Source organism: Phoca vitulina, unplaced genomic scaffold (genome assembly GCF_004348235.1).
Source record: "Phoca vitulina isolate PV1807 unplaced genomic scaffold, GSC_HSeal_1.0 scaffold37, whole genome shotgun sequence".
NCBI classification, from domain to species: domain Eukaryota; kingdom Metazoa; phylum Chordata; class Mammalia; order Carnivora; family Phocidae; genus Phoca; species Phoca vitulina.
In genome coordinates, this window is record NW_022589740.1 from 10,332,419 (window position 1) to 10,349,882 (window position 17,464).

At 38.6% G+C, this 17,464-nt stretch overlaps 1 protein-coding gene across 1 annotated transcript in view; it reads left to right on the plus strand.

Annotated features, from left to right (window-relative positions):
* CUNH9orf135 (chromosome unknown C9orf135 homolog) overlaps positions 1–14,529 on the plus strand; it is a 71,536-nt gene extending 57,007 nt beyond the window's left edge. Inside the window, exon 6 of the mRNA XM_032427676.1 lies at positions 14,217–14,529. Coding sequence (XP_032283567.1) covers positions 14,217–14,399 — 183 coding nt within the window. The 3' untranslated portion in view covers positions 14,400–14,529. The remainder of the gene's footprint in view (positions 1–14,216) is intronic.
* Positions 14,530–17,464: the final 2,935 nt, after the last annotated feature.

The window sequence follows — 17,464 nt, forward strand, 5'->3', positions numbered from 1 at the left end:
TTCCTCAGAACTCCACCTCTTAAGTTGAATACTTATTATGGCTCACCCCAATTTCAACAAAAGATACCTTCTCTTAAAAGCTTCCCCATCCTTCTCCCAAAGAACCAAAATAGAGGAAAACATTAGATGATTGGTCCAAGGCTGGCTCTTTAAAGTGTACATAAGCTTTTAGGATAAAGGACAAGTGAGCTGAGTTTAATGATGGAGAGTTGACTGAGCACACTCAGGATGAGTAAGGAAAAGAGTTAGGTCAGGCAGAGAGAAGCAAACTCAGGAAGTTGAAGGGTCAAAGGAATGAGAATGTTGAGAAAAAAACCAAGCATGGCAATAGTGAAGGGGTGAGAGAGCTGGAAGAATTGGAGGTAATGAGCAAAGGGGATGTACTGGAATTTATTGGAATTTCAGATGTAGAACAATTCTGGGGAATGATAGAGCCCAGGATGTGGACATGGACTGAATTTTGATAATGGAATCAAAGCCATTGACTTGAGAGGGTGAAAAAATGGTAAGCCAGAGTGTTGGCTAGATTCTAAATATGTCTGTTGGAAATCAACCTACAGGACAGCAGAAAAGAAAGGTAATGCCATGGACTGAGTCAAATGACCAAGCTCTCAGTGGGGGCATTTTGGAGGTTAATAGCTCCTCCTAGTCAAGCAGCTGCCATTTGGGTACATCTGGTTGGTCATTATCAATGTGAAGTACCATTTTGTTTTCCTAAATAGAGCTGCCTATTGAATTATCTTTCCAAACATATGAGTAGCTTGAACCCCCAAAATGGTCCATATCTTAGTTCACTCAGAGACAGAAAGCTGAGGAAGTTTCTTTTCTTTTTTCCTTTTTTTAAAAATTTTATTTTATTATGTTATGTTAGTCACCATGCATTACATCATTAGTTTTTGATGTAGTGTTCCATGATTCATTGTGTGCATATAATACCCAGTGCTCCATGCAATACGTGCCCTCCTTAATACCCATCACCAGGCTAACCCATCCCCCCACCCCCTATCCCCCTCCCCTCTAAAACCCTCAGTTTGTTTCTCAGAGTCCATAGTCTCTCATGGTTTGTCTCCCCTTCCGATTTCCCCCCCTTCATTTTTCCCTTCCTACTATCTTTTTTTTTTTTTTAACATATAATGTATTATTTGTTTCAGAGGTACAGGTCTGTGATTCATCAGTCTTACACAATTCACAGTGCTCACCATAGCACATACCCTCCCCAATGTCCATCACCCAGCCACCCCATCCCTCCCACCCCCCTTCCCTCCAGCAACCCTCAGTTTGTTTCCTGAGACTAAGAGTCTCTTATGGTTTGTCTCCCTCTCTGGTTTCATCTTGTTTCATTTTTTCAAGCTGAGGAAGTTTCTAATAGAGAATTATGTTTTAAAGTTGGTATGCGGGGCACCTGGGTGGCTCAGTGGATTAAGTGTCTGCCTTTGGCTCAGGTCATGATTCCAGGGTCCTGGGATCAAGCCCCATGTCAGGATGGGAGCTGAGCAGGAGGTCTGCTTCTCCCTCTCCCTCTGCCCCTCCTCTGGCTCTCTCTCTCTGTCAAATAAATAAATAAAATCTTTAAAAAAAAAAAAGTTGGAATGCATTCCAAACTAACTTTGAGGAATCCCCGCCATGTGGTACTGTAGGTATGAAAAGAGGCTGCATCTGTTTAACATTATTCTCTGCAACAGCAGAATTGACCTGTCCTACCACTGGGGCTCAATGCACTGGTACAGATACAGAATTGTTAAAATACTGATATTTCTGTGCTGATTGGAAATTTGCTGTCACCTTGAGTTCCCCAGAACCCTGCCCCCTGAGTAGCCCCAGCCCCTTCCCTAGACTCCCAGGACGCAGGACTGCATTATGACTTTCCCAGATCCTGAGGGCTCCTTCTTCCATTAAAAAATAAAACAATATATATTGTACAACTGCAATGGTATAAAGACAAATACAATCCAAGTTGGATCATATTCACTTTTGGTGGCAGGGGGTGGATGGATTTAAAAGCTTATTAAAGAAATATATTTCTTAGGCTGTTTGTCTTTTTGCCTATTTATGACTATATTATTATATTTTATGTCCATGTTATATGACCATGTTATTGTTAACCCTCTTGAAATTATTACCAATGTACCAATGGGTGTTATTACACAAAACGAATGGGTGTTATTACACAAAACGAATGGGTGTTATTACACAAAACGAAAACATACTCATTTTTTGGGGGAAGTACCTTTGGACTCTTGTACCCTATTTTAAGCAAAAGTTTCCATATAATAGCTATTGTTTATGAGATGTTTATGAATATTAAATGACCAGCAACATTTCCTGCTTAGCTATGAGTTTCTACCATTTAATAGAGTTAGTTTTTCAAAATGGCATCTGCATTTTTTATTATGGTAAAATATATGTAATATAAAATTTACTATTCAACCCTTGTTTAGTGTAGAATTAATGGCACTAATACCTTCACTTTGTTACTAGATTCATCTTGAAAATTCGGATTTTAAAAGAAATGAAACATTTTTGTGAGCCCTCAAAAGTACTGTGGGCTCTAGGCACTAGGCCTCCTGTGCCTCATGGTTGAGTGGGCCCAGCCTGAACCTTCTGGAAATTTAATACTTACCTAACCAGGGGCCTCTAGGACTTGCCCAGTCTGAGTGACTGTACTGATTGATAAATACTTTGAGTATCATCCCAGACCAAAATGCATCTTGGCTAGGAGTCAGAGGTGGACAGCAATCTTTAAGAGCCCTTTATTGTTCAGTTAGGCTCATTCACATGCAAGAAAACCCCCAAAGGGATTGGGGAATTGCCTTTAGTTTTCTGCTTCCTGGGAAGAGAGGTCTACCGGTTGTCTTAAAAAGAAGAGAAGGAAAAGAATGACTTGCTGAAAACATCCAAAAGCTAAGACAGTGAGTGAATCTAGAACAGGTTGGGGGCTCTGAAGGAAACATCATTTCTCTGAACTAAATTAGCTTTGGTTTTCTCTTCTTTTTAGAATCTTCTCTTTGTGTCTTTGTTCCATTCTGTGCCCCCATGATCTTCCATAATTTCATTCCAGTATACAGTCCTTTTCTTTTTCTGGTTCTCTTTTAAAAATATAATAGCATGCAAAGTTGTGTCATCTAAATTGGTCACATGGAATAATCATGTATAAGCTTTTAGTCCAGAATGAAGTATACTTTTTAAACTAGGTAATGTCCCAGGTTTATGATGTGTTTTCATGACTTTTATTTTACTATTTTCCCTGAATCTTAATATATCTACTGTTTAATTTTCTCTTTTTTGTCCTGTTAATGTTCTAACTCAGTATCTGCTGACAAAAGAATGATGGCCATTTGCTGAATATCCTTGTTTATCTCATTACATTGACTTTTGGCTAAAATGAGAAAGAGTTTTAGATTATTCTACAAATGAGGTAGGGGTGGGAGGTGAATTTGGAGAAGAAGGACGGGGTCATGTGGTTCTACCTAATATTTTTTGATTGATGTCAGGATGTTCCAAAATACTGCTGTTAGCTAACCACAGGAACAGCCCTCTATTACTTGGGTTCAGAAGGAAATGGTGGCCTTCCTCAATCTCAAATAATGCCTGAAAGATCTCATTGTGTGTTATAAATGTGTGCTGACCTTATACATAGACACATAGATTTGATGTTGTACCTTATAGGCCAAACAGTTCCAGTTCTGAGTCTTACAGCTGCCAGCATTCAGGGATCACATTTCCTAGGCCCCAATTTCAATTTTAGGACCTGCTGGCATTTCTTCATATAGTTCCACAGGGCTTTACAGCTTTCCCAGGTTTGGATACAAGAGGATTTACCTTATTTGGGGGACTGTATAGTTGCTAATAGTGAGAGGAAGGAAGGAAGGAAGGAAGGAAGGAAGGAAGGAAGGAAGGAAGGAAGGATCTCTCTCTCTGTCAGTATATATATGCAGTATATATATACACAGTTGACCCTTGAATAATGTGGGAGTTAGGGCCACTGACCCCCCCACAGTAAAAAATCCACATATAATTTCTGACTCACCAAAAACTTAACTACTAATAGCCTACAGTTGACCAGAAGCCTTAATGATGACATAAGCAGTTAACATACATTTGTATGTGTATTATATACTGTATTATTACAATAAACTAAGCTAGAAAAAAATGTTATTAAAAATCATAGGAAGAGGGCGCCTGGGTGGCTCAGTTAGTTAAGCGACTGCCTTCGGCTCAGGTCATGATCCTGGAGTCCCAGGATCGAGTCCCGCATCGGGCTCCCTGCTCGGCAGGGAGTCTGCTTCTCCCTCTGACCCTCCCCCCTCTCATGCTCTCTCTCTCTCATTCTCTCTCTCAAATAAATAAATAAAATCTTTAAAAAAAAAAATCATAGGAAGAGAAAATACAGTTACAATACTATACTGTATTTATTTTTTAAAAATCTATGTATAAATGGACCTGCACAGTTCCAACCCATATTGTTCAAGGGTCAACTATTGTCCCAGACATATAGAAATAGAACAAATAGGAGATAGAGATGATAGATAGATAAATAGACATCCTTCATATCTATCTATCTACCTATCTATCCATCCATCTGTCCATCTATCCATTTATCTATCTATCTCCTATTGGTTCTGTTTCTCTGGAGAACTCTTAATAATATAGACAAAATGCTCTTTATGAGCTCGCTGGCTCTCAGATTCTTTCACTATTTACGTATTTGAGGTGATTTGTTTTTCTCTCATTGATCCTGTCCCATCCTAATAGTATTTATTTATGACCAAGAAATCTTTTTGATGAAGGACCTTGGCAAACATTTAATTTGAATGTACTTGAAAATTAGGAAATGAGTATTTTAACTCCTGCTCATCTCATGTACCACTAACAGTTGGGAAATTGTGGTCTTAATTCTCAGGAAACTCAGATTTTCAAGTGTTTTGTTGTTGTTGTATTGTTTTAGTAGAAAGAACCCTGTTTTCTCTAAAACTATGCCTTCATTTTATATATCCTTCTGAAGCTAAGTAACTATGATCTTTTGTTTCTGCGTCAAATCATAAAACTTAGTTATAATTTCTTTCTTTTAATTATGTTTAACTTCTACAATGAACATATTTGACTTTTGTAAAGAAGAAAAAAACTTTAAAAAATGAGAACCCTGGGCCTCAAATTTATAACTAGCCATACCATTATAAGTATAAAATAGTGGCAGGTGTCCTCACATAATATAGACTGAGGAATTAAAAAAAATGATATTTTTTCTATGATTAAAATGATAGGACCAATCAAAATTTGTGCATAAAGAATAAAAAATGTGTCAATAGCTAAGGTTTAATACTGTATTGCTTATTTTTTGATGCTGGCCATTACTAAAGTTTGTGTGATGTTGTTTAAAGTCAGCTTATTTTGTGAAGTGATTGTTCATATAGATCTCCATATTTTTCTTTGTGATGACCAGACTCAGTAATGATATAGATATTTATATTTATATCCATGGCCTAAACTTCCTTGCACTTCCCATTGACAATTTTCCTTTAGTTGAATACCTCTACTGGTTACAAATGTTTTTCCTTTGTAAAATTTTATCAAATAAAAAGGTATAATGTTTCTTAGATACATAACAAAAATATATCCAACTAGTGATATGTTTGTCATAGCTACATTTGCCATTTACTCTTAGGTCTATAATGGAATCCCTGGGAGAAGAAAATATCCAATAGAAATGAAATCATTTTTAAAGAAGTGAGGAAGTGAATGTCTGAGATACCTCTCCTCCATGATCCCTAGGGTTGGTAAAGTAGATTTGGCTGTATGGAAATTGTCCTTTTTCTCCCACATCACTCTGCATGTGTGTATAGAAGACAACCTCATTAGGGGACGACAGGTCTTCAGTCAAGTGCATATAACAGCTAAATAATTTTATACATTATGTATACTGAAAATAATGAAATGAAATCTCACAGTAATCTACCTGTATATTTATTTACTTTTACTCCATCCAATGTGACATTCACATAAATAAGCTTGCTGCCTCAAATACCTTTTTAAGACTAAATGAAGTACCCCAAATGAGCATACTTACAGGTATGCTAGGGAAGAATGGTCTTTGCTGTATGAATGCCAGGTGGCTAATAGCTATCTGTAATGGTGGACACAAGGTTAGTTCACAGTGACTGATTTGGCCAGGAAACATAACACATTGTGAATTTTTATGGATGATCTGGATGAAGGAATTGAGACTATGCTTTCAAATTATCGTATAATATTAAATTAGGCAGAGTTACTGATGTTTCAGAAAGCAGGCTGAAAACTGAAAATGAGCTTGAAAAATAAAACTATAAAAAATAAAAGATCCCAAAGAAATAAAATGAAATCAAATAAGACTAAGTATAACCAAAACTGGGTGAGGACTGAATACAGTTGACTAAGAAACAGTCATGTCATTTTATTCCGAAGAAAGTTCAGGAGACAACTGTGCTCCGAGTAAGAATATAGCACTCAGGGGGCCGTGGGGTTGGCGGTGGGGAGGGGATGGGGATTTAAGAACAGGATACCTGCCTCTTAAAGATGCTCTGGTACATTTTATTGATATACGTGGTAAAACCATAGGCTGTTTTGTCCTTCATAATGTCAGAAGGTCAAGTAGGGGCCCGCTCACTAAGAGGACACTCCTGTAACATGCTGACCATGTCTGTCCATGATTTGTTTAAAAGAAGAGGGAAGAGAAAGAGAAGAAAAGGAAGAAAGCTTTCTTAACCTTAAGGCAGATTTTCCCCATATTCTCTTGCTGCATCTTTAGTGCTTCCTGTTTCTATAGAGCCTGTTTGCCCTGAGCATATCTTTCTCTGACATGCTTTTCCCATCTTTTATCAGGATGTTTCATTCGACTTCCTCTAGTTCCCTAAAACAGCACTGTTGTTTGGTTTGTGTTTTGTCAGGTTTTTCCCTCTATGAAGTTTCTTTGGAAGTGGGCACTTTTTGGTTACCACTGCATTCCTCCACCTCCCTCGACCTTCAGAATCTATGACATTGCCTACTTCATACCTCTCCTTCTGTGCCCTTCATGGCTTCTTTATGGACCCAGCCATGAGCATCCATAGGACTTGGGATCCAGAACTCTGTGCTTCTCATTTTATGCAATCTCAGAGAATTCATTCACTCCCATGGTTCCTCAACCATCACCTTTTGGGGGTAATGTGTTTTATATAATTTCAAACTTACAGGAAAGTTGCAAGAATGGCACAAGGAGCTCTGATATAATCTTTACCCAGAGTCACCAATTGCTTACCATTTGAGAGTAGGCTGGAGACATTGAACTCCTTTGCCTATAAATAGTTCAGTGTGTATTTCCTAAGAACAAGGACACATAGCTATGGTAATATTTTCAACCTCAGGAATAATTGATGCAGTATAATTATGTAATTCACAGTTTGTATTCAAGTATCATCCGTGGTCCCAATACTGTTCCTTAGAGCTATTTTTCCCCAGCCAATGACTACTACTGTGCATAGGCCACTGACCTCTCCAGGCCATCTATCCCACAGCACCACCTTGCAAAGATTTTGTACTGATGTCATCTCACATTTAAAATGTCTAAAATGTGACTCATCATTTCTCTCCTATAACAAATTCTCCCCCATCTCCATGTCTTTCTTATTCCATTTAGTGGTTTTAGAACTCTCCCAGCCATCCAGATTTGAAGTTATGGATCATCTTTGCTTCTTTATCTTCAGTTGGCCTGCTAGGTCTTCTAAGTTCTTCCTGTGAAATGTCTCTTCCAGTCTGGCTCTGTGTAAGCCGTTGTGCACTGATACCCACCCATTCCACACCTCAGACAAAATTTTTCTGTGATCCTCATCTACCTGAAAGGCTCAGAAAAAGCTCATAGTGATTATCCTATCTTAAATAAACGTCGTCAGCACTCAGTGTCTGTGTACCACCAGAACAGTGAACCAGCCAACAACAACGTGTGGTGATTCACATAACTGCTTCTATGGACCATTTCTAAACATTTCTTCCCACTCCCACTAAATAAGTGTTGAACAGACATGTAAATATTATGTTAGGGTGTGGGAATACAACAACTGTCTGCAACTCACATACGCAGAGGAAAAGTGTCTAACTGATAACTGGCCTTCTTCTTGAGCCCACCACCAGTAGGAAAACACTAACCCTTCAGTCCATTTACAGCTTAGTCTGATTCCATAATTTAAATAGTTCCTATAGGAGGTGTTCAATCTCCTTTAAAAAACTCTCATTTTCTCAGAGATCTTCCATCCATTGTTGGCAGAAAAGAACTAACATAGTAGAACTGAGCCTGTTATCTATTAAAAAGCCTGCTTGCTAGGTTGGCCCTTGGCTAGCATCTAGAAACTAGACTTGTGGGATTAGAATTCCCTAATGAGAGAGGCTCATTGCACCTAAACCGTTTGTGCAAACAATATGGTTCATGTTGAACTTGTGGGAGTCTGGAATTCTGGTATTGCAAGGCAACGAGTGCCTCTGTGACCAGCCCCCAAGAAAAAGCTTGGCACTGAGGCTCTAATGAGCTTCCCCAGTAAACAGCATTTCACAATTCTTTGCTGGGGAAATTAAGTGCATCCTGTGTGACTCACCGGGAGAGGACTCTTGGAAGTTTGCACCTGGCCTCCTCTGGACTTCAGCCCATGTGCCTTTCCCCTTGGGGGACTTTGCTTTGTATCCATTTGCTGCAGTAAATCATAGCCACAAATACAACTATATGTTGAATCCTGTGAGTCTTCATAGCAAAATCATTGAATCTGGCGGTAATCTTGAGAAACCCCAACACAGCCTACTTTTCTCCATGTGGCAGATTGTTATTTTTCCCAAATGGGTGCAGCACGTGTGGTCATCCCACGTACTCTTGCAATGTGATTTTGACACTCTTCCCATTGAGAGGCAGAGTCCTTATTGCCTCCAGTAGAGCTGGGTGACCTGTGACTGCAGTTGAAGTGATGCTATGTGAATTTGGAGGCCAGGTGATAAAAAGCAGTGTAGTTTCCTCCTGGTTCTCTCTGTGCCATTGTCATTCTCAGAACCCAGTCACCATGATGTGAGAAAGCCCCAGCAGGCCCCTGAAGAGGACCTGGGTAGTTGTTCCAGCCAAGAGCCCAGCTGAGGTCCCAGCAGACAGCCAGTATCAACCACCAACTGGAGGGAGGGATGTTTCTAACCCCAGCCTTCAAGTCACTCCCGGCTTTCAAGTCTTCTCCACTGAAGCCTCAGACAATGTGGAACAGAGGGATGCTGTCTTTGTTATACCCCTCCCAGATTCCTGACCCAGAGAGTCTAGAAATGGGTATTGTTTTATACTGCTCTCTGTGGGTTGACCTGTTACACAGCAATAGTAACTATGACTCTAAGACGGCATCCAAGTATATGGAGAGAGGGAAGCGACTTACCATCCCGATGCCAGAGGGCAAGAGTAGGATTTTTGTGTGTGCTATTGTCTGCCTCTTCTGGTCTCTGAGGTAATGTCCCTAGTTCACCCAGCTGCTCTTTTCCTTGCTGGCATTGGTGACTATGGTCTGTGGATGTTGAACTGTCAGTCTTTTTCTATTTCCCTCTCTTTCTCTCTGGGCTAGGTTGGAGCCCAGATGGCTTGCCTGGGATAACTCATCCTCATTTCCACTCCCATAGGTATTGTAGACCCAACAGAAGATTCCTATGCCTCTCATCAGCCCCAGCTCCAGTGTTTAGTAGTGCTTTTAGTAGATTGTACTAACAGGCTTTGCAGCTCCTGTTAGTAACCCCCTTGCAGACTTGCCACAGGATGCCAGAGGTGACTCAGAGTCTTCCTCTGCCTGAGCATGCTGCTCCACCAGCCTAGGTATTGTTGTACTCCAGACAAATGAAAGGGCAGCCTGAGGTGCTCAGTTTTGAGTTTTCATGAGGGATGGGGGCCTCTTATGCCTTTCCGCCATTACTCTCTTTTATCTCATACATTTCTCTCTGTCCAGGTCAGAGGGATTCTGCCTGATTAAAGTCTTGGAAAGGGAAAATTGGGAAATACATTGGCTCTTTCTGCCGTCCTTCTTTTCCCTTTTCCCTTATTTTCTCATTCCTGTAATTCCCCAGACTCTTCCCTGTCTTCCTACTATCCATTCCAACTTTTGGTTAAGACTTAATGCAAAAGATATTTTTCCTACATATTGGGAGAACTCTATGATCTGAGGTCTTCCAGGTTTGGACATTGATATTCTAAAGTCCTCAAGACTGAGTTGGATTGCAAGGCTATTATCTTGCTAAAAAATCCTATTTTGCACGTTAGAAGCTGATATTACTTTGCTTTTTGGTTGCCATTTTTTTTCTGAAACAAACTGTGATCTCACCTTGGGCAAATGGATGGTTACACACAGAAAGGGCAAAACTGTTTATCATTTGGAGATGATTACCCCCTGTATACTTGGTTTGAGTGGCACACCAAATTACTTGCTTGTTCAGGACTCCTACCATCTCAGTTTGGCCTTGGGTCTGAGCTGCAGTCAATATTAAGGTCCTTGAGGGGCGCCTGGGTGGCTCAGTTGGTTAAGCGGTTGCCTTCAGCTCAGGTCATGATCCTAGAGTCCCGCATCGGGCTCCCTGCTCAGCGGGGAGTCTGCTTCTCCCTCTGACCCTCCCCCCTCTTGTGCTCTCTCTCTCTCTCTCACTTTCTCTCACTCAAATAAATGAATAAAAACTTAAAAAAAATATTAAGGTCCTTCAGGGTGAATCTTGGTGCAGCTGCTTTATTCTATCTTGTGCCTTTTGTATTAAACTTTGAAAAACATGAAAAACAGCCTGCTTCCTTAAAATAACTACACCTTCTAGGTTCCTAATAGTTTGTTATTGTCCTGTTTTGTTTGTTCATCTATTCCATATTTGTGTCCTTCTAATTCCTGATTATATGTTTAGTCACAAATTTATTGTTTGCCTTTACTCCTACTTTATATATTTGTCTTACTTCCTAGTTTTTACCCATTTCTTTTTGCTCTGATTCTCAGTAACTCAGTGTTCCAACATTGCAGATTATTCAGGTACACATTAGTTAGGATGCTTTTAGTAGATTGTACAAACCCCAGCTCAAGTCAAGCCAGACAATAAAAGCAATTTATTGGTTCACATTTTTTTGAAAAGTCAGGTTTCAGGAAAGGAGTGATACAGCAATGTCATCATGCTTCTTACTGACTCTCAAATCTGCCTTTTATGGTGTTGATTTCATGCTAAACTGATTGGAGGAGGGCTACTAATAGAAATCTGGGCTAGATGCTTCCTCATTTATGTCCAACAATGGAAAAAGGGTTTCTTTCCTCCAAATCACTGAACAGAAGTCTTAGGCTTTACTTTGTTTGGGCAAACTCAAAACACATGTCTGACGTTGGATCAATCACTATCATTGAAAAAGGAGTGAGGGATTATTGTGATTGTCATAGGTTAGATTCTGCCCCTACGGTTTGGAGTGGGATCCATCTACCCACATTGCATGGCTGTCACACAATGCGAAATGGGAGAAGTAGATTCAGGGTGAGTTGGAGTCACGTCTTAAAGTTTGCGTGAGCTGATTATGCTCATGTCTTCCCAGCTCAGTGTTCACTGACCTCACTTTGGTAGCTCGAAGTCAGCCATAGCAGGAGTATTTACACCACAGAAATTGGCAAATATCACAAATAAGTTGTGTGGGATTTTTTGGTGGGGAGCTGGCTTACCAATGCACCTCTGATAATGGGAGGGACTTAATTTCATGTGTGTTAATAGGAAACAGTCTCTTAACTAGTTTTCCTAACTTTAAGATTGCTTACCCCTACTATCCACTTTTAAAAAATGACAGCTTTACTAAGATAACTCACATGCCACAAAATTCATCCTTTTAAAGTGTACAATTCAGTGATTTTTGTATATCCATAGAGTCATACAGTCATCAGCACGATCAATTAGACAACATTTTCATCACCCCTAAAAAGAAACTGCATATGTATTAATCAAGGTTCTCTACAGAGAGAAACCACATATATATATGCAGAGAGAGAGAGACTTATTGTAAGGAATTGGCTAATGCAATATGGAGGCTGAGAAGTCCCACAGTCTGCTGTCTGCAAGCTGCAAGCTGCAAACCCAGGAGAGCTGGTGGTGTAATTCAGTCCCAGTCTAAAGGCCTGAGAACCACGAGTACCAAGAGCAGGATAGGATTAATGTCCAAGCTCAGGCAATCAGGCAGGAAGGGACTGAATTCTTACTTCCTCTGCCTTTTTCTTCCATTTCTTTTATTCCCTCAGCAGATTGGAAGGTGCCCACCTACCTCCATTGGGAAGAGCAAACTGCTTTACCGAGTCCACAGATTCAAATACTAATTTCATCTAGAAACACCCTTACAGGCACAACTCAGAAATAATGTTTAGCCAAATGTTTGGATGCCCCGTGATCTAGTCAAGCTGACACATAAAATTGGCCACCGCACCCATTAACAGTCTCTTCTCATTCTGCCCCTCCCCCTAGTCCCTTGCAAATTTCCTTTCTGTCTCCGTGGACTTGCCTATTTTGGACATTCTGTAGAAGGAATCATACAATGTGTAGTCTTGTGGTTTAGTTTTTTTCACTTAGCCTGTTTTCGTGGTTCATCTATGCTACAGCATCTTTCAGTATTTTATTGCTTGTATTGCCAAATAATATTACACTGCGTGGATAGACCACATTTTGTTTATCCATATCAGTTGATGACATGTGAGTTCTTACTCTTATTCTAATTATAGTTCTGGAATCTGGTCCTTTCTACCTTCAGTCTTTAGTACCTTCTTGCTGCCAGAATCCTTTCTTTAAAAACATCACATTTAAGCTTGTCATTCACCTGATCAAAATAAATCATCCTTCCTGCCTAGGAGATGCTAGAGGAACACATCAACCCTGCATTTGACGCTTCCTTCAATTTGACGGAAGCTTGCCTAGGAATGAGCAGATCCAGCCACCCTGTGAGCAGGCACGTTTGGCCAGTAATACTCAAATCTCGTTGAAAGGGCCTCTACTGAACCAAAAACCAACATACAAGCCCCAAAGAAATTAGACCCTGACTATGAAAAACAAAAGCCCAAACTATAGGAAGTAACATGGATATAATGTAGTTTTAGGATTTTGTCATTTATTTCATCTCTTAATTATTGAGAATTTCATGGGGGTACTGGAGGGATAATAGATCTTACAATTAGATAGTTAGTTTGAAGTCCTGGCTAAGTTGTTTAATATTGACATTCTTTAAATCCTCTTTTTCTGAGATTTTAAGCAAATTGTCTTTTCTCATATGTAAAGTGGGAGTAATAATTCCTATGTCAGAGTTCTGCTATGGATTAAAAGATATAAACACTCAACTACCGTGCCCAACCCATAATAGACACTCAGTAAATCCGTTGACCCTATTATTATTGTTATGGTTGAATATATGGTTAAATTTTTCAATTATTTTCAATAAGGCCAATCTAAGATTAGAACTCTTTTGGTGTTCTTTCATTGTTTTATAGTTCTGGTGATTTAATTTCAATATTGTGTCAGTGCTTTAAAATTAGTACCAATTTTAAGCAGAAATTAGATAATCAGTTCAAGGGCTTTATGTTCCTTGTCTACCATTACCCTTGATGTAATCTGAGAGAATCAATATTTCCTTTAGGAAGTGGTCAATGAGAGTGTCTTGTTTTATCACAACAGAATCTTCTACGAAGTGCTTTAAGGATAAATACTTTAAATATGATGCTGGGTTATCCTGAGGTCAATTTCTCGGAGGAATAAATCTTTGAGTTTGACATTTACGACTTGATAGCAACTATGAAAGATACAGCCTAAGATATTATTCTTTGGAATGATTATAATTTTTATTAACTTTAAAAAAGTGTTGAATGATAGTTAAATTATAATTGTTTTGGTCTTATGTAGGCGATCATAAAATTTAAGTTGTTCTTTGGGCCATGCATTTATGGTTTACAAAAGTTTTACATATGTAACAATTTATCTTTTTAGTTTTATAAATAAAACAACCACGAACTAGAGGCTTCTTTCAGAATTAAATTATTTATAAATACTGTAGCCATTTTTTTCATTGAGGCATTTGTAATTTGATATATTAAGTTAATTGTGTGTAAATTAAACTTGGATCATAATAAGACTAACATATTGAAGATCAACTTCTAGAAATCACTTGTTTTTACATATCTTGGTCATTCAATATTATTTCTCTTTCTCCCCCAACCCAATAGGATTATCCTTGTCAAGATGATTATTCAGTAGTCCACAGAAAATGCCGTTCTCAGTTCACTGATCTTGATGGTTCCAAAAGATCTGGCATCAACACTTGGCATGACAAGAGTGGGATTTATGCTAATTCATGTGTAAAACGAAAACTCTACCCATTAACTGGTGGTCCTATTATCCCCTTTTAAAAGTAATCTATGGAATCAGATTCTCTAACCAATGAAAGAATAATGGAAATAACAGTTGATTTTTCTATCCTAATAAATGCAATGGAAATGTTACTATAGTAGGTTCCTTCAAAAACAAAATCTTATATATTCTAGGCCAGCATATATATATGCTTTTCATTAGCTGCTCTGGTATTTTCCAAAGTTTAGTATGTATACCACCGAGAGGGTACAACACAATTCTTGATGGTACTTGGTGGAATTTTCTTTTATTTATAGACTATGTATTTATTTCAAATTTTATTAGAAAAAAATGCATAAAGCTAGCATAAAGCTTATGATTGCTCAGGATATGGCTAATTAAAAAAATAAGCTACCTTAAATTCCATTTTTAAGTGAATAAAAATATAGGTGGCACTCAGATTTGACGTGAAACTCATATGACTGAAGTTTGGGCAACACTGGCCCTATGGTAGTGGGGAATGTGACTATTTATAGACTTTGATTTATCTGTAGTAGCTGACTGCAGTGTGGATTGTTTATTCAGCATAGCGTTTTTCCTTACTTAAGATAATACTTTTTGAGTCCATGGATAGGAGAGATGTAGATAGACTCTTAGTGAAACATTACGGTTTGATGGGAAAATCCAGTCATCTAATGTTAGATTTAGAAGAGATCTTGGCAATTGTTCTGACTCACCATCCACTTTAAGGATGAGCAAATAGAAACCTGCAGAGGTTTAAGTAGGTTTTCCTCTTACATAAATAGCAGGCTCTAGATGATCTTTGAAGTGCATTTGACCTTTTCTTTCTTCTTTTTTTAAGATTTATTTATTTATTTGAGGGGGGATACGAGCAGAGGGAGAGAAAATCCCAAGCAGATTCTGTGTTCATGCAGGGCTCGATCCCATGACCCCGAGATCACAACCTCAGTCAAAACCACGAGTCAGACGGTCAACTGACTGCGCCACCCAGGCGCCCCAGACCTTTCATTTCTTTTGAGGATATGGGTTTAATTATTTGGTCAGCCTAGGCTTAAATTTACTCTCATTATTTTTCTTTAAAAAATAAATTCATGAAATAGCATTTCATGATAAATGCTAATTTAGCATCGCCTCCCAACTCCAGCAAAATATGGTAAAGACCATAAGCCTTGTGAGTGGAGAAATGATAATTAATAAAGAAAATGTGGATATACCAGGTAAGCATTCACCAGCAGAGTTTGACCATAATTTCTTGCTGCTTTAAAGTATTTGCCTGCACACACACACACACACACACTATATATATATATATACACACACACACATACATATATATATGTATATATGTATGCATAAATATGTATATTATATATAATGTTAATTCTTTTTCTTATTTTTAATTGAGGTATAGTTGACATACAATATTATATTAATTTCAGATGTGCAACATAGTGATCTGACAATTATATACATTATGATATGCTCACCATGATAAGTGTAGTTACCATCAGTCATAATAAAGAGTTACTACAGTATTTTTGGCCCTCTTCCCTATGTTGTACTTGTCATTCCCATAACTTATTTATTTTATAACTAGAAGTTTGTACCTCTTAATCTCCTTCACCTACTTCACCTATTCTCCATGATTTCCCTCCCCTCTGGCAACCACCGGTTTGTTCTCTGTATTCATGAGTGTTTTTCTGTTTGTTTGTTCATTTGTTTTGTTTGTTAGTTTCCACATATAAGTAAAATCATATAGTATTTGCCTTTCTCTGTCTGACTTATTTCACTTAGCATAATGCCCACTAGGTCCATCCATGTTGTTACGAATGGCAAGATTTCATTCTTTTTTTATGGCTGAGTAATATTCACTGTGTGTGTGTGTGTGTGTGTGTGTGTGTGTGTGTGTGTGTACCACATCTTCTTTATCCATTCATCTATCAGTGGACGCTTAGGTTGCTTCCATATCTTGGCTATTACAATAATACTGCAATAAACATAGGGGTGCATAAATCTTGTTGAATTGGTGTTTTCATTTTCTTTAGGTAGATACCCAGAATTAGGATTACTGAATTATATAGTATTTCTAGTATTTTAATTTTTAATTTCTTGAGGATATTCCATATTTTTTTCCATAGTAACTATACCAATTTCCATTCCACCCAACAGTACACAACGGTTCCCGTTTCTCTACATCCTCACCAACACTTGTTATTTCTTCTCTTTTCATTACTAGCCATTCTGCCCAGTGTAAGGTAATATCTCATTGTGGTTTTGCTTTGCATTTCCTTGAGATTAATGATGTTGAGCATCTTTCCATGTTTCTGTTGCCCATCTGTATGTCTTCTTTTTTAAAAAAGTTTTTATTGTTATGTTAATCACCATACATTACATCATTAGTTTTTGATGTAGTGTTCCATGATTCATTGTTTATGTATAACACCCAGTGCTCCATGCAGAACGTGCCCTCTTTAATACCCATCACCAGGCTAACCCATCCTCCCACCCCCCTCCCCTCTAGAACCCTCAGTTTGTTTTTCAGAGTCCATTGTCTCTCATGGTTTGTCTCCCCCTCCGATTTCCCCCCCTTCATTCTTCCCCTCCTGCTATCTTCTTTTTTTTTTTTTTTTAACATATATTGTAGTATTTGTTTCAGAGGTACAGATCTGTGATTCAACAGTCTTGCACTGTTCACAATGCTCACCATAGCACATACCCTCCCCAGTGTCTATCACCCAGCTACCCCATCCCTCCCACCCCCCACCACTCCAGCAACCCTCAGTTTGTTTCCTGAGATTAAGAATTCCTCATATCAGTGAGGTCATAGGATACATGTCTTTCTCTGATTGACTTATTTCGCTCAGCATAACACCTCCAGTTCCATCCACGTCGTTGCAAATGGCAAGATCTCATTCCTTTTGATGGCTGCATAATATTCCATTGTATATATATACCACTTCTTCTTTATCCATTCATCTGTCGATGGACATCTTGGCTCTTTCCACACTTTGGCTATTGTGGACATTGCTGCTATAAACATCGGGGTGCACATTACCCCTTTGGATCCCTACATTTGTATCTTTGGGGTAAATACCCAGTAGTG